Source organism: Hemitrygon akajei, chromosome 5 (assembly GCF_048418815.1).
Source record: "Hemitrygon akajei chromosome 5, sHemAka1.3, whole genome shotgun sequence".
Lineage (NCBI taxonomy): Eukaryota > Metazoa > Chordata > Chondrichthyes > Myliobatiformes > Dasyatidae > Hemitrygon > Hemitrygon akajei.
Genome location: NC_133128.1, coordinates 120,095,154 through 120,113,018, shown reverse-complemented (window position 1 = coordinate 120,113,018; position 17,865 = coordinate 120,095,154). Strand labels below are relative to the sequence as shown.

The 17,865-nt window shown below is 49.0% G+C and overlaps 1 protein-coding gene across 1 annotated transcript in view; it reads right to left on the bottom strand.

Annotated features, from left to right (window-relative positions):
• LOC140727365 (acidic phospholipase A2 E-like) overlaps nt 1–17,865 on the bottom strand; it is a 56,291-nt gene continuing 38,426 nt past the window's right edge. Inside the window, exons 3-4 of the mRNA XM_073044641.1 lie at nt 11,164–11,288; nt 1–815 (exon numbers count right to left, since the gene is read on the bottom strand). Of these exons, the coding sequence (XP_072900742.1) occupies nt 688–815; nt 11,164–11,288 (253 nt within the window). The 3' untranslated portion in view covers nt 1–687. The remainder of the gene's footprint in view (nt 816–11,163; nt 11,289–17,865) is intronic.

Sequence of the window (17,865 nt, the reverse complement as noted above, 5' to 3'; positions counted from 1 at the left end):
TTTGAGGAGGGTGTGGATGGGTTTGGGTGTGTGTTTGAGGAGGGTGTGGATGGGTTTGGGTGGGGAGTTGAGGAGGGTGTGGAAGGGTTTGGGTTGGTGTTTGAGGAGGGGTGTGGATGGGTTTGGGTGGGTGTTTGAGGAGGGGTGTGGATGAGTTTGGGTGGGGAGTTGAGGAGGGGTATGAATGGGTTTGGGTAGGGTGTTGAGCAGGGTGTGGATGGGTTTGAGTGGGGTGTTGAGGAGGGGTGAGGGATAAAGAGGGGTGGGGAATGGGAAGTGGCTGGTGGGATGGGGCAGTGAGACTGGGAGAAAGGGTGTAAATGAAGTGGAGATCGAAGGCGTGGTGAGATGAGGGATTGGGGCTGGATGAAGAGGTGGGGAGAAGTGGTGGAGGTCGAGTGAAAAGTGAGATGGGGGATGTGATGGGCAGATGGAGGAGTGCAGATGACGGGTGGAGTTGAGGAAGGTGCAGATTTACGGATAGGGTTCAGTGTGAGGGGTGATGGGACTGGGATTGGGCTTGATTGTTATATGTGAGGGATGATGGCGTCCCGTTGGTGATTCTGACCCTACCCCCAACCAAACCCAAGCCGTCAGGAAACCGTGGTGGTTGAGCAGGGAGGGAGGGAGAGACCGGCCTGTGGTAAGATGGGCTGAGATTGCAGCCTGGGTCCTCATGCAGGGAGCTCAGGGCTGACACATCACATCCTTATTGATGCCTCTCAGGTCCGGGTCGTAGCTGCTCCGGGAGAAACAGTCGACCAGCTTCTTGTCGCAGTCACAGACAGAGCGTGCACACGTTCCATGGGCGTCAACTATGGGGGTGTGGGAGCAGAGAGAGGAGAGGCATCAGTACAGTCAGCCCACGGCATATCTGAGGGGCAATCAGCTCCCTCACACATTCCCTCAGGAGTCCCGGCTCTCAAAGTAACTGATCTCAAAATCTCTTCACTGGAGGGTCACAGAACATGGAACGTAGAACACAGAACGTACAAAATCCCTTCACTGGAGGGTCACAGAACATGGAACGTAGAACACAGAACGTACAAAATCCCTTCACTGGAGGGTCACAGAACATGGAACGTAGAACACAGAACGTACAAAATCCCTTCACTGGAGGGTCACAGAACATGGAACGTAGAACACAGAACGTACAAAATCCCTTCACTGGAGGGTCACAGAACATGGAACGTAGAACACAGAACGTACAAAATCCCTTCACTGGAGGGTCACAGAACACGGAACGTAGAACACAGAACGTACAAAATCCCTTCACTGGAGGGTCACAGAACACGGAACGTAGAACACAGAACGTACAAAATCCCCTTCACTGGAGGGTCACAGAACACGGAACGTAGAACACAGAACGTACAAAATCCCTTCACTGGAGGGTCACAGAACACAGAACGTACAAAATCCCTTCACTGGAGGGTCACAGAACACGGAACGTAGAACACAGAACGTACAAAATCCCTTCACTGGAGGGTCACAGAACACGGAACGTAGAACACAGAACGTACAAAATCCCTTCACTGGAGGGTCACAGAACACGGAACGTAGAACACAGAACGTACAAAATCCCTTCACTGGAGGGTCACAGAACACGGAACGTAGAACACAGAACGTACAAAATCCCTTCACTGGAGGGTCACAGAACACGGAACGTAGAACACAGAACGTACAAAATCCCTTCACTGGAGGGTCACAGAACACGGAACGTAGAACACAGAACGTACAAAATCCCCTTCACTGGAGGGTCACAGAACACGGAACGTAGAACACAGAACGTACAAAATCCCTTCACTGGAGGGTCACAGAACACGGAACGTAGAACACAGAACGTACAAAATCCCTTCACTGGAGGGTCACAGAACACGGAACGTAGAACACAGAACGTACAAAATCCCTTCACTGGAGGGTCACAGAACACGGAACGTAGAACACAGAACGTACAAAATCCCTTCACTGGAGGGTCACAGAACACGGAACGTAGAACACAGAACGTACAAAATCCCTTCACTGGAGGGTCACAGAACACGGAACGTAGAACACAGAACGTACAAAATCCCTTCACTGGAGGGTCACAGAACACGGAACGTAGAACACAGAACGTACAAAATCCCTTCACTGGAGGGTCACAGAACACGGAACGTAGAACACAGAACGTACAAAATCCCTTCACTGGAGGGTCACAGAACACGGAACGTAGAACACAGAACGTACAAAATCCCTTCACTGGAGGGTCACAGAACACGGAACGTAGAACACAGAACGTACAAAATCCCTTCACTGGAGGGTCACAGAACATGGAACGTAGAACACAGAACATACAAAACACTGGGGAACTACAGGGCAGGCAGCATCTGTGCAAATGAATAAACAGTCATTGTTTCGGGCTGAGACCCTTCATCAGGACTGGAAAGGAAAGGGGAAGATGCCAGCCCACGATGTTCTGCTGACCTTTTAACCTACTCTAAGGTCAATCTAATCCTCCCCTCCTACACAGTCTTCTATTTTTTAAATCTATCTACCTACGAGAGGTGACCTGATAGAGGTGCACAAAATGATAAGAGGCATAGATCTAGAGCAGTGATTCTCAACTGTTGTTTGGCCACGGCCCCCTTAGGAGCTCTTCTCAGGTTCCAGGGCCCCCCTTTCAAACCGGGATACAACACGAACAGACAGACAGAAAATCATCTATTATTGAACACCAGGAAAACTTGAACATGAAGTATGGCGATAATGGATGCGAGAACCCTTGATTAAATACGTTGACCCGGTGCAGTCTGATTCGCGACTGACTCTGAAGTGAGGCTGTGTGGGAGGAGCTAAAGCAATGAATTTACCAGGTGCGCAGAATTCAAACGGTGTGTTGGAAAGATATTATAAATAGGGGGGAAACTACTGATTCCAATGAAGGTTGCTGCTTTTGGGTATTTCATCGGTTCAGTTACCAGGACCCCAAAAACACTTGGGGCTCCCCTTCTCACAGTTTTCCATCTGTGGCCCCCTTCAAACGTGCCAGAGAATGGCTGATCTAAAGGATAGCCACAGACTTTTTCCCAGGCTAATATGAGGGAGCAAAATTTTAAGATGATTGAGGAAAGTATATGAGGGATGTTACAGGTAACTCTTTTTTCAGAGTGGTGAGTGTGTGGACACACTGCAGGGGTGGTGGTAGCGACAGACACATTAGGGGCATTTAAAAACTCATATATGGGTAGTAGAAAAATAGAGGTCTATATAGGATGGAAGAGTTGGATTGATAGCAGGTTAAAAGGATAGCACAACATTATGGGCTGAGAGCACATCCTGAACTGTGATGCTGTATGTTTAACGTGATGTGAGCTCCCAGTGAGCACAGGGTGCACCCAGAGACCAGTGTGACAATAGACAACAGACAATAGACAATAGACAGTAGGCGCAGGAGTAGGCCATTCGGCCCTTCTAGCCAGCACCGCCATTCACTGTGATCATGGCTGATCATACACAATCAGTACCCCGTTCCTGCCCTCTCCCCACATCCCTTGACCCCGCTATCTATAAGAGCTCTATCTAACTCTCTCTTGAATGCATCCAGAGACTTGGCCTCCACTGCCTTCTGGGGCAGAGCATTCCACATATCCACCACTCTCTGGGTGAAAAAGTTTTTCCTCATCTCTGTTCTAAATGGCCTATCCCTTATTCTTAAACTGTGGCCTCTAGTTCTGGACTCACCCATCAGCGGGAACATGCTTCCTGCCTCCAGTGTGTCCAATCCCTTAATAATCTTATATGTTTCAATCAGATCCCCTGTCATCCTTCTAAATTCCAGTGTATACAAGCCCAGTCGCTCCAATCTTTCAACATATGACAGTCCCGCCATTCTGGGAATTAACCTTGTGAACCTACGCTGCACTCCCTCAATAGCAAAAACGTCCTTCCTCAAATTTGGAGACCAGAACTGCACACAATACTCCAGGTGGGGTCTCACCAGGGCCCTGTACAGCTGCAGAAGGACCTCTTTACTCCTATACTCAATTCCTCTTGTTATGAAGGCCAGCATGCCATTAGCTTTCTTCACTGCCTGCTGTACCTGCATGCTTGCTTTCATTGACTGATGTACAAGAACACCTAGATCTCGTTGTACTTCCCCTTTTCCTAACTTGACTCCATTTAGATAGTAATCTGCCTTCCTGTTCTTGCCACCAAAGTGGATAACCTCACATTTATCCACACAGTGTGGTCAGTAGTGCAGAATGTGACCCAACACAGCAGAAGTGGGGGACAGGTAGAACGAGAGTCACTAAACATCGCAATGGGAGATGGGAGCAGTATGAGGGTCATGTTGCACAATGTGTAACATCCTCCTCACCCCTGCTGATGCAGGGAGAAACGCTGATCTCAGAATGAGTTAAAAATGAACAGTTCACCGACGTGGAGACTGAGGGGGACACACAGGAGTCAGGAGCAACACAGAGATGCAGGGGGATCTCAGAAGACCGGTCAGCATCCGTGGGGAGGAGTGGGCTGTCAACGTTTCCTGTCAAGTCCCTTCCTCTAGTAGCTGGAAGAATATGATGTGAACCCTGACAAAACCCCACTAGTGGCTCCATCGCAGGCACACGCATGACCAGAGAATAAAGGTGACATCAGACAAGTAGACATCTCTATGCCTGAGACCGTGTTCTGCTGAAATCCAAGGGCCCTCTGGAATGAGTGAAGGATGGTTACTGACCACATCAGTGGACAGACCCAACCTGGGATGGTCAGTCAGGCGTGAATGTAAAACATAGAATTTGGGACAGTACAGCACATAAGTGGGCTTTTCGGCCCACAAAATTGTGTTGAACCAATTTAATAAGTAATCAAACGGCCAACTAAACAATCCCTTATGTTACACAGGGATCATATCCTTCCATTTCCCTCCCGTTCATGTGCCTATCTAAACATCTCTTAAATGTTCCTGATGTATCTGCCTCTACCACCAACCCAGACAGCACATTCCACACACCCACCTCTCTCTGTGTAAAAAATCTTGCCCCTTACATCTCCTTTGAAATTACCCCCTCTCACTTTAAAGCATGCTCACTATTTCAACCCTGGGGAAAAGATATTGTCTGCCTACTTTATCTATGCCTCTAAGTCCTATAAACCTCTATCAGATCTCCTCTCAGCCTCCACTGCTCCAGAGAAAATGACCCAGGTTTGTCCAAACTCTTGTTATAGCACATTCCCTCTAATCCAGGCACCATCCTGGTAAACGTCTTCTGCACCCTCTCCAAAGCCTCGACATCCTTCCTATAATGAGGTGACCAGAACTGCACTCAATACTCCAGATGTGGCCTTGTAAAACTGCAACATAACTTTCTGACTTTTAAGCTCAGTGCTTCGACTAATGCCTTGCTTTGCAAGCATGTCATATGATTTCTTAACCATCTTATCAAACTGTATAGCCACTTACAGGGAAGTACGAACTTACACCACAAGATCCCTCTGCTCATCAATATTGTTAAGGGTCTTTCCTTTAACAGTCTATTGCCTCTTTGCAGTTGACGTATCAAAAAAGGTGCAGCACTTCACATTTGGCCAGGTTAATCTCAATCTGCCATTTCTCCACCCACGTATAAAACAGATTTATATCCTGCTCTGTTCTTTGCTAGTCTTCTCAGCTACCTACACTATCAACCTTCATATCATCAGCAAACTTTCTAACCAGACCATCTACATTTTCATTCAGGTCATTTATACAGGTCACAAACAGCAGAGGTCCTAATACAGATCCCTGTGGAACGCCATTAGTCACAAGCATCCAGATAGAATCAGTGCCTTCAACCAAGACGCTCTGTCTTGTATGGTCAAGACAGTTCTGAAACATATTTATGAACATACTTAGAACATAGAACAGTACAGCACAGGATGTTTGGCTCACAATGCAGTGCTGACTTCTTAATTAAAATCAGATTCAGATTTATTATCACTGACATACAGAATGTCACAACTGATTTATTTTCCCTCTCAACCCCACTTTTGCCTTCTCCCTGTAACCTTTTACACCCTTAATAATCAAGAACCTCTACTTCAAATATACTCAATGACTTAGCCTCCACAGCAGACTTTGTCGATCAATTCCACAAATTCACAATCCTCGGGCTAAAGAAACTCCTCCTCAACTCTGTTCTAAAGGGATGTCTCCATTCTGAGGCTGTGCCCTCTGGTCCTAGACTCTCCCACTATTGGAAACACCCTCTCCGTGTCCACTCTATCTTGGTCTTTCAATATTCAAGATCCCCACTCATTCTTCTAAACTCCAGCGAGTACAGTCCCAGAGCTATCAAGTGGTTTCATTCCTGGGATCATTCTCATGAACCTCATCTGGACCCTCTCCAATGCCAACACATCCCAAGGGGCAGGAGGAACAGCCTGAGGTTGTGGTGCATATTGGCACCAATAACTTGGGCGAAAAAGGAGAAGAGGTTCTACACAGTGAGTATATAGACTTAGGAAAGAGGCCGAAGAAAAGGACTTTTCTTCAGTATTTACCAAGGAAAAGGATATGGAGGACCAGGAGATCAGTGTTGAGTGTATAAATATGTGAGGATATTTAGACGTCAAGGAGGAGGAAGTATTGGGCTTCCTAATGAGTATTAAGGTGGATAAGACCCCAGGTTATTGAAGGAGGCAAGAGATGAGATTGCTGGGCCCTTGACCTGTATCTTTGTGTCCTCTCTAGTCACAGGCGAGCTCCTGGAGGACTGGCAAGTGGCTAATGTTGTACCTCTGTTTGAGAAGGGAACAAGGGAAAATCCTGGGAACTATAGACCGGTGTGCCTCGCGTCATTTGTAGGGATATTGCTGAAGAAAACTCTTAGGGATGGAATATATGAAGATTTGGAAACCCATAGAATAATTAGGGAGAAACACCATGGCTTTGCGCGTGGCAGGTCATGCCTCACCAACTTGACTGAGTTTTTTGACAAGCTGACAAGAAGGATTGATGAGGGTAGGGCAGTGGATGACAAATGTGTTTGATGAAGTCCCTTGTGAGAGGCTAATCCGGAGGATTAAGATGCTTGGGGTCCACAGCGAATTAACTGTTTGGATTCAGAACCACCTTGTGCATAGAAGACAGAGGGTAGTGGTTGAAGGGATTTATTTGAGCTGGAGATCTGTAATTTGTGGAGTTCTACAGGGATCTGTGCTGGGACCTCTGCTGTTTGTGATGTATATAAATAACATGCATGATACCAAGATTGGTGGAGTTGTGGATCATGTAGAAGACTGGCAAAGGATACAGCATGATATAAAACAGTTGCTGATATGGGCAGAGAGATGGCAGATGGAGTTTAACAGAGATGAATGTGAGGTGTTGCACCTCGGTAGAACAAATGCAAGGAGACAGTACACGGTTAGGGGCAAAATCCATACAGTGTTGCTGAGCAGAGAGATCTTGGGATCCAAGTTTATAGCTCCATGGAAGTGGCTACACAGGTCGATAAGGTGGTTAAGAAGGCTTATTGAATATTAGTCAAGGCATTGAGTTCAAAAGTCAGGAAGTTATGTTGCAACTTTATAAAACTCTGGTTAAGTCTCATCGGGAGTGTTGCTACAGTTCTGGTCACCCCACAATAGGAAGGATGTTGAGGCTTTCGTGAGAATGCAGAAGAGGTTTACCAGGATGCTGCCTGGTTTAGAGGGCATGTGCTATCATGAGAGGCTGGACAAACTTGAGTGCTAGAGGCTGAAGGGAGATCTGATAGAGGCTTACAAGATTATGAGAGGCATAGGTAGAGTGGACAGAGAGTATCTGCATCGCAGCGATGAAATGTCTAATACCAGAGGGCATGCATTGGAGGTGAGAGGGGGTAGGTTCAAGGGGGATGTAAGGGGTACGTTTTTTACTCAGAGAGTTGTGGATACCTGGAATGTGCTGTCTGGTATGGTGGAAAAGGTAAATACATTAGAGACTTCAGAGATGTTTAAATAGGCACATGGATGTAAGGAAGATGGGGGGACACAGACACAGTGTAGGTTAGAGAGATTAGTGTTTGGGTGTTTTTGATTTGCTTTTAAGCTGGTTCAGCACAACATTGTGGGCCAAATGGCCTGTACCTCTGCTGAACTGTTCTGTCTTTTCTTAGATAAAGGGCTCAAAACTGCACACAGTACACCAAGTATTGTCAGGAGATCAAAGGACAGGGTACACAGCCCCCTCCATATACATAGAGAGGTAGTGGAAAGTGTGGAAAACCTAAAGTTCTTTAGAGTTATGTTGTCAAAATAGCTGACATGGACCACCAACACCTTGCTGCTTGTAAAAAAGGCACAACAAAGACTCTTCTTCCTCAGAAAGCTGAAACAGGCCAAACTTCCACAAAAGCTGTTGCTTAACTTCTACGGAAGCACAATTGAAACTATCCTGATCAACAGCGTCACAGGGTGGTATGCCAGCTGCACAGCCGCTGAGCGACAAGACCTGCATCGCGTGGTGAAGGCGGCCCAGCGAATTGTCAGGATGGAGCTCCCAGGACTGGACACCATCTATCCCAGCAGACTCAGGAGGAAAGCAATCAGCATAACCAGAGACACCACACACCCCGGCCACTCCCTGTTTGACCCGCTGCTGTCCAGCAAAAGGTTCAGGACACTAAAAGCCAGAACAAACAGACTGAGGAACAGCTTCTACCCCAGAGCTGTGGCCTCCATCACACCACTCCCACAGAACAATGACTGAAACTGTGAGCACACACAAGGACTCAAATACTCGCACTAACGGCACTTTGTGCATTACTGTGATATTCTGGTGCTGCTGCAACTTATTTTCTGCTACTTATCTATTTAATATTGTTTCTCTATTACTGTCTTGTTTTTATCTACCGCTTTGTTTGATTGCCTGAGAGGAAGCCAAACAGAGTTTCATTGTATCTATGTATAATGACAATAAAGGTCATTCATTCATTCAAAGATCATTCATAACCAATGCCTTATAAAGCCTCAGCATCCTTGCTTTTAATTTCTAGTCCCAACAAATGAATTCTAACATTATATTTGCCTTCCGTGTTACCGACTCAGCCTGCATGTTAATCTTCAAGGAATCCTGCTCTTGGACTCCCAACCCCCAAGCACCTCTGATTTCTGAATTTGTCCCCTTTTAGAAAATAGTCTCCATCTTCTGGTAAGACGGCAAAGCGGTTACACACAGCAGCCTCTCGGGGGCCAACCAAAGGTGCTTTTCTCTTTGTTAAATGTGTTTTTATACATGGTAAGACTATTCTTGACTCCACGAACTACACGTACAGCGGCTCTACTGTACCAGCAGACTGCTTGCTGTTCGGAGCAGCAGGCCGCGGTGGTTCAGAGAAGGCGAGTCAGCCCATCAGGCCAAGAGAGTTGGACCGTGCTATCGGGCTGTAGGAGGAGCTGGTTTAAGTTTGGAAGAACTGACCCTGGTGCAGACCATTCTGCTGTTTGCTACTCAGAGGCACTAGATCTGATGCCTTCATTTGGCGTGCAGTGAAACCGTGAGCGACTGACTTGGAATTTTCTTTTGCAAACACAAGACCCTGCTGGACACTGATTGACACAAAGCTACTTCCTTGTTTGGTGGCGAGGCAGCAGTGTCGCCTCAGTCATAATGAGGAGTCGGTCTCAAGACACAGGCTTGCGTTGTAGTGTGGCGTTTGTGGTGGTGGGGGGCGGGGGGGGGGCTCTCCTATTGGTGCTGCCCTCCAGTGTTGGATCAGTGGAATTACAGTGTGGACTTCAGGAAACAATCAATTTGCTGGACATTGCTCAGGGTCTTGGGCTAAAAATTCTTACATGACTTTGTTCTTTGTTTTCCCTTTCTCGCTATTTTAAATGTGCACGTATGTTTTAGCACCTCGGCCCCAGAGGATCACTGTCATTCGGCTGTATCCATGAATGACATTTAAACTTGATTTGATATTTTTGATCTTTATTCCTTCTACCAAAGTGCATGGCCATACCCTTCCAAACACTATACTCTATCTGCCACATCTTTGCCCATTCTCCAAATCTGTCTAAGTCATTCTGCAGGCTCCCTGCTTCCTCAACACCACCTGCCCTCCCATTTGTCTTTGTAACGTCTGCAAACTTGGCACCCAAGCCATCATTCTGCCATCTAAATCATTGACATATAACGTGAAAAGAAGCAGTCTCAACACCAGCCCCAGTGGAACACCACTCGTCACCGGCAGCCAACCCGGAAAGGCCCCCTTTATTCCCATTCCTTGCCTCCAGCAAGTCAGCCAGACTTCTGTCCGTGCTGGAATTTTTCCTGTAATACACTACACGCTGCATCTGCAAAGGAAACAGCATTATGAAGGACCCCATGCACCCCTCATACAATCTCTTCTCCCTCCTGCCATCTGGGATAAGGCACCAAAGCATTCTGGCTCTCACGCCCAGACTATGTAACAGTTTCTTCCCCCAAGCCATCAGACTCCTCAATACCCAGAGCCTGGACTGACACCAACTAATTGCAGCCTACTGTGCCTGTTGTCTTGTTTATTATTTATGGTAATGCCTGCACTGTTTTGTGAACTTTATGCAGTCCTGGGTAGGTCTGTAGTCCAGTGTAGTTTTTTTCTGTGTTGTTTTTTACATAGTTCAGTCTAGTTTTGTACTGTGTAACACCATGGTCCTGAAAAAACATTGTCTCATTTTTACTATGCACTGTACCAGCAGTTATGGTCGAAATGACAATAAAAGTGACTTGACTTGACTTCTGCTCAGTGACACCCTCAAATTTCTGTCATACTGCTGGTGTCTCCCACAATGAAAACTAACACAAAATAGTTCCTGAGTTTCTTTGCCACTTCTTTCCCCCATTACTACCTCTCCGGCATCATTTCCAGAGGTCTGATATCCACTCTCACCTCTCTTTTACTCTTTATATCTCTGAAAAAGGTTTTGGTATCCTCTTTTATATTACTGGTAACCCACAGGTATGTAACACATCGGTGTATAACATGCGAAAGCATAATGTGCAGGTTTGTAACGGACCGGTGTGGTGTATAATATACAGATGCACAATGTGTGAGGGTGTAACGAATGGGTGTATGACCCACTGCTGCTGTCCAAACAGGCAATTTGCCTGCTCAGGGACAGAATCCCTGACACATTGATTTCTGTGAATGATCCTGACCTGGAGTCTGCACTTACCGCAGGCAAGGGACTGCTTACGCCCACAGATCCACGTGTAGTGGGTCCAGTAGGGGTAATGATACCAGCGGCACCCACCTTTGGACTCCAGCTTCCCGTAGCAAATATCATGTAGACGGCAACATCTGGGAGAGACAGAGGCAGAGTCAAGCATTACGGGGAGTGTCAAGATGACAGGAGATGTAGGTAAGCGCAGAGTGTGTCTGGCAGTGCAGGGTGTGTTAATCAACAATAACATTGGCAGCTGGACCACTGAGAGACTGTTCAAACTGTTCAACCTTCTCACCACACACGCCCCCCAAACCTCGTCCATCTGCTCCTTCATTTATTTAACTCTCGTTTTACCTGATCCGGTCCCCAGCACTGCCCCTCCCCAATGACTCTTATCACCCCTGATCTTCCCCAGACCCACATACAGTGACCCTCACAACGGGACGGTCACAGAGGCATCGACCGATTCGAGAACATAGCTCATGAGGATACGCTGAGTGAGTTAGGGCTTTCCTCTTAAGTGAAGGAGGATGAGAGGTGACTTGATAGAGGTGTACAAGATGATAAGGGGCATAGGAGTGGACAGCCAGAGGCTTTTTCCCACGGCAGCAATACAAGGGGGCACAATTTTCAGGTGATTGGAGGAAAGTATGGGGATGGGGGGGATGTCAAAAGCAAGGCTTTTACAGATAGTGGTGGGGTGTGGAATACCCTAACAGGGGTCGTAGTTGAGGCAAATACATTAGGGACATTTAAGAAACTTTTTGATAAGACACGTGGGTGATAGAATATTGGACAGTTATGTGGGAAGGAAGGGTTAGATTAATTTTGGAGTAGGTTAAAAGGTTGACACAATATCATGGGCCAAAGGGCCCGTACTGGGCTGTAATGTTCTACTTTCAATGTGTTGATGGTTTCAGTTGAAATGGCAACTCTTCATTCTTTTCCCTTGATGCTGCCTGACTTGCTGAGTTGTTTCTCTATGTTCATCCCACCAGCTGCAGTTGAGCCAGTTTTCACTGCGACTTCTTTGTTCCTGTACTGTGTCTCTGAAGACAATAGGTGCAGGAGTAGGCCATTCGGCCCTTCTAGCCAGCACCACCATTCACTGTGATCATGGCTGATCATACACAATCAGTACCCTGTTCCTGCCCTCTCCCCATATCCCTTGACTCCGCTATCTATAAGAGCTCTATCTAACCCTTTCTTGAAAGCTAAAGGAGAATTGGCCTCCACTGCCTTTTGAGGCAGAGCATTCCACAGATCCACAACTCTCTGGGTGAAAAAGTTTTTCTTCAACTCTGTTCTAAACCCCTACCCCTTATTCTTAAACTGTGTCCTCTTGTTCTGGACTCCCCCAACATCAGGAAGATGTTTCCTGCCTCTAGCGTGTCCAATCCCTTAATAATCTTATTAGCCCTGGTTGCCAGGGACATTGCCTGCCTGTCCCGTCACTTTCAATGAACTCTGCTCACACCCCAATCTTTTGTACACCGCCTGACCTTTCCCCTGTGACCACAGTTTGTACTGCAAGGGACTAGGGATTGTCAGCAAATGCAGGAATAGTCAATACAGGGAGTAAAATTCCTGGTCGTAGAGGTCATTGCTGAGACTTAGTTCCTCTTCAGGTTGTAGGGAGAGTTTTGGGAACAGAGAGGGGAGTTAGGATTTAGGGACAGGGATGTGGGGGAGTTAAAGGTTAGGCCTCCTCTCCGCGCTTGAAGGTCTGCAATGGGGACAAAGGACGTTGGTAGGTGTTGGTCAGTGGATGAGGACTACTGAGGCTGAGGGCTTTTGGCCCCTGGATCAGTGAGTACCCCCCTCCCCCACTCCTGGGACCGGATGGCCATGTGAGGGCTGGTGACTCCCAAGCTACGTGAGTCGGAGAGTCCAGAGTTCGAGTTCAGTGTCTCAATACTGAAGATCGAAAGTTGATCAGGAGTTGAGGCCCGATGGCCAAAACTCTGGGCCTGCGATACCTGGGGCACGATATCGGTCTACTGGAGCCTAGAGGTTTAGAGGGCTGTCCTGGGGTTGGGGGATCATCGGTGTGGGGGGGGGGTGCGTGAGAGGGAGGGTTGGAAGGAGGAAGGGGGTTTGTTTTGCTGTCGTTGCTTGTTGAGTTCAGTTGTTCTGCTGGACATCGTGGACATTCAGTGTAGGGGCCAGAATGTGTGGCCGCACTTGCGGGCTGTGCCCAGCGCACCCTCTCACTCCGTAGGTCGTTGACAGAAGTGACACATTTCACAGTGTGTGTTGATGTACATTTGTCAAATAAATCTGAAGCTGAATCTATAATGTGTCAGGGAGTACTCTGGGTTAGCGAGCATCTGCAAGCTCTAGGGAGCGTCTGTCAAGGGAGCATCATTCAATGTAATGATTAAGGGATCATCACTCAATTCTGAAAGAAAAGGACTATTAATGAAAGGGACTATCACTCAATGCAATGAGTAAGGGAGCTGTGCTCATTGAGAGGGACTATCACTCATTGAAAGGAGCAAGGGGCCATCTCTAAATCCAAGGAGTGAAGAACCATCACTCAATGCAAGGAAAAGAGGGACCATCACTCAATGCAAGGAGAGAGTGCTGGATGAACTTAGCAAATCAGGCAGCGTCTATGGAGGGGAACAGTCAATACAGAGAACCTCTCAAGGGACTAGGGAATGTCCACCAATATAGGGCAAAGGAATGTTTGTCAATTCTGGAAGCGAAGGAGAGTGCCATACAGGAAGATTTAAAATGTCATTCATTGCAGGGAGCTGGGGAGTGTCCATCAATGAGGGAGGGTAGGGAGCGTCCATCAATGCAGGTAACACAGCAAATTGTCAGATCATGCAGATGGGAAAATTTGGGCAAGAGTAGTTCAGTTAACCTGTGCTTCCAGAGTCAGGAGCAGATTATTCATGCTTCAGAGTTTGGTCTGGTAATTACTGGGCAGTCCATTACAGGGCTGCTGATGTACATTGGGTCTGGACCCTTTAGGACTGGAGGGTGGTGAATGAGCTGGTCCAACAAGGGAGTGACTCTGATGAGCAGAGGATAAGAACTAAGGAAGTTAAACGAGGATAGGACTGGAGTAGGCCACTCGGCCCCTCAGTCCTGTCCACCATTCGATGTGATCCCGCCTGATCTGCCCCACCCAGGCCTCATCTTACGTTCGGTGCCACTTCCCCGTCACCCTCAATACCCTGATCTGTCAAAAATATCTCTCCCTCCCCCAGTGATCTGGCACCTTAATCCTCCAGAGCAGAGCATTCCAGAGGCTCCCCACTCAAAAGTAGGAGATTGAGATCAGAAATTTGGAGGGAACTCAGTCTGGGGAGGCCTGGAATGGGAACTGCTTTGCCCCCAACTGTGGAGGATTGTGGACACTGCTCAGCACATCACAGGAACCAGGCTCCCCTCCATGGACTCTGTCTGCATTTCTTGCTGAATCGGTAAAGCGGACAGCATAATCAAAGACCTCACCCATCCCGGATATTCTCTCTTCCCCCTCTCCCAATGGGCAGGAGATACAAAAACCTGAAAGCACATTCCACCAGGATCAAGGACAGCTTCTAACCTGCTATTATGACTATTGTACGGTTCCCTAGTATGATAAGATGGACTCTTGACCTTATTATCTACATCGTTATGATAGACTCTTAGTGCAGAAACAGGCCCTTTGGTCCATCTAGTCCATGCAAACTGTTATTCTGCCTAGAACCATTGATCTGCCCCGGACCATAATCGCCTTCCGCAACCCTCTTGCCCATGCAGTCACTCAGGTTTCTCTTAAACGTTACAATCGAACCCATTTCCACTGGCAGCTCGCTCCACGCTCTCACCATCCTCTGAGTGAAGAATTTTCCTCCCAGATTTTTCTTAAATATTTCACCTTTCAGCTTTAACCTAAAAACCTCCAGCTCTAGTCTCACCCAACCTCAGTGAAAACAGCCGGTTGCATTTACCCTGTGTATACCCCTATATATCTCTACCAAATCTCCCCTCATTCTCCTACACTTCAGGGAATAAAGTCCTATCATGCACCTTATTGTCAGCCTGCACTGAACTTTCTCTGTAGCTGTTACACTTTATTCTGCACTCTGTTACTTTTATCTCAATACAATGTGTAAGGATTTGATCTGTAGGAATGGTTTGCAAAACAAGGTTTTCACTGTATCTCACTACATGCGACAATAACAAACCATTTGCAATTCCAGGGCCTGTGGAAGGTCCCAAAAGATTTCTACAGTGTTAGGAGCTCAGGGGCAGGAGATTGGACCCCTATGTCCATCTGGGCTCTTTCTGTGCCTTCATCCCAGGGTGTTGCAACCACTCCTCCTGGGAGCAACACCCCATCTCTCAGTGCAAACACCCCCTTCCCTCACCAAAACCACCCAATTGGGTGCCAAGGTGGTGTAGCAGTTAGCACGATGATGTAACAGCCTGGAGTGACAGAGTTCAGAGCTCAATTCCAGCTTCCTCCATAAGGAGTTTATATGTCCTTCCCATGAGCCTGCTGGTTTCCTCTGTGTCCCCCAGTTTCCTCCCACAGAGATACGACGTACTGGTTAATAGATTAATTGGTCATTGTAAATTGTCCCATGTTGATGCTAACTTTAAGTCGGGGTTGCTGGGCAGTGAGCTCGAAGGGCCTATTCCATGTTGTATGTCTAAATAAAATAAATAGATAAATCCAACTCTCTTCCAAACGTCCACAGACTGTGGGGCTGTGGGGTGAAGGGTGCAGAGGTGTGGAGAGGTGTGGACAGGTGTCGAAGGCAGGGTGGTGAAGGGTGCAGAGGTGTGGAGAGGTGTCTGGGGCAGGTTGGTGAAGGGTGCAGAGGTGTGGAGAGGTATCTGGGGCAGGGTGGTGAAGGGTGCAGAGGTGTGGAGAGGTGTCTGGGGCAGGGTGGTGAAGGGTGCAGAGGTGTGGAGAGGTGTCGAGGGAAGGGTGGTAAAGGTGCAGAGGTGTGGAGAGGTGTCTGGGGCAGGGTGGTGAAAGGTGCAGAGGTGTGGAGAGGTGTCTGGGGCAGGGTGGTGAAGGGTGCAGAGGTGTGGAGAGGTGTCTTGGGCAGGGTGGTGATGGGTGCAGAGGTGTGGAGAGTTGTCTGGGGCAGGGTGGTGAAGGGTGCAGAGGTGTGGAGAGGTGTCTTGGGCAGGGTGGTGAAGGGTGCAGAGGTTTGGAGAGGTGTCTGGGGCAGGGTGGTGAAGGGTGCAGAGGTGTGGAGAGGTGTCTTGGGCAGGGTGGTGAAAGGTGCAGAGGTGAGGAGAGGTGTCTGGGGCAGGGTGGTGAAGGGTGCAGAGGTGTGGAGAGGTGTCTGGGGCAGGGTGGTGAAGGGTGCAGAGGTGTGGAGAGGTGTCTTGGGCAGGGTGGTGATGGGTGCAGAGGTGTGGAGAGTTGTCTGGGGCAGGGTGGTGAAGGGTGCAGAGGCGCGGAGAGGTGTCTTCGGCAGGGTGGTGAAGGGTGCAGAGGTGTGGAGAGGTGTCTTGGGCAGGGTGGTGATGGGTGCAGAGGTGTGGAGAGGTGTCTGGGGCAGGGTGGTGAAGGGTGCAGAGGTTTGGAGAGGTGTTTGGGGCAGGGTGGTGAAGGGTGCAGAGGTGTGGAGAGGTGTCGAAGGCAGGGTGGTGAAGGGTGCAGAGGTGTGGAGAGGTGTCTGGGGCAGGGTGGTGAAGGGTGCAGAGGTTTGGAGAGGTGTTTGGGGCAGGGTGGTGAAGGGTGCAGAGGTGTGGAGAGGTGTCGAAGGCAGGGTGGTGAAGGGTGCAGAGGTGCGGAGAGGTGTCTTGGGCAGGGTGGTGAAGGGTGCAGAGGTGTGGAGAGGTGTCTTGGGCAGGGTGGTGATGGGTGCAGAGGTGTGGAGAGGTGTCTGGGGCAGGGTGGTGAAGGGTGCAGAGGTTTGGAGAGGTGTTTGGGGCAGGGTGGTGAAGGGTGCAGAGGTGTGGAGAGGTGTCGAAGGCAGGGTGGTGAAGGGTGCAGAGGTGTGGAGAGGTGTCTTGGGCAGGGTGGTGAAGGGTGCAGAGGTGTGGAGAGGTGTCTTGGGCAGGGTGGTGATGGGTGCAGAGGTGTGGAGAGGTGTCTGGGGCAGGGTGGTGAAGGGTGCAGAGGTTTGGAGAGGTGTTTGGGGCAGGGTGGTGAAGGGTGCAGAGGTGTGGAGAGGTGTCGAAGGCAGGGTGGTGAAGGGTGCAGAGGTGTGGAGAGGTGTCTGGGGCAGGGTGGTGAAGGGTGCAGAGGTGTGGAGAGGTGACGGGCAGGGTGGTGAAGGGTGCAGAGGTGTGGAGAGGTGTCTTGGGCAGGGTGGTGATGGGTGCAGAGCTGTGGAGAGGTGTCTTGGGCAGGGTGGTGAAGGGTGCAGAGGTGTGGAGTGGTGTCTGGGGCAGGGTGGTAAAGGGTGCAGAGGCGTGGAGAGGTGTCTTGGGCAGGGTGGTGATGGGTGCAGAGGTGTGGAGAGGTGTCTTGGGCAGGGTGGTAAAGGGTGCAGAGGCGTGGAGAGGTGTCTGGGGCAGGGTGGTGAAGGGTGCAGAGGTGTGGAGAGGTGTCTTGGGCAGTGTGGTGAAGGGTGCAGAGGTGTGGAGAGATGTCTTGGGCAGGGTGGTGAAGGGTGCAGAGGTGTGGAGAGGTGTTTGGGGCAGGGTGGTGATGGGTGCAGAGGTGTGGAGAGGTGTCTGGGGCAGGGTGGTGAAGGGTGCAGTGGTGTGGAGGGGTGTCTGGGGCAGGGTGGTGAAGGGTGC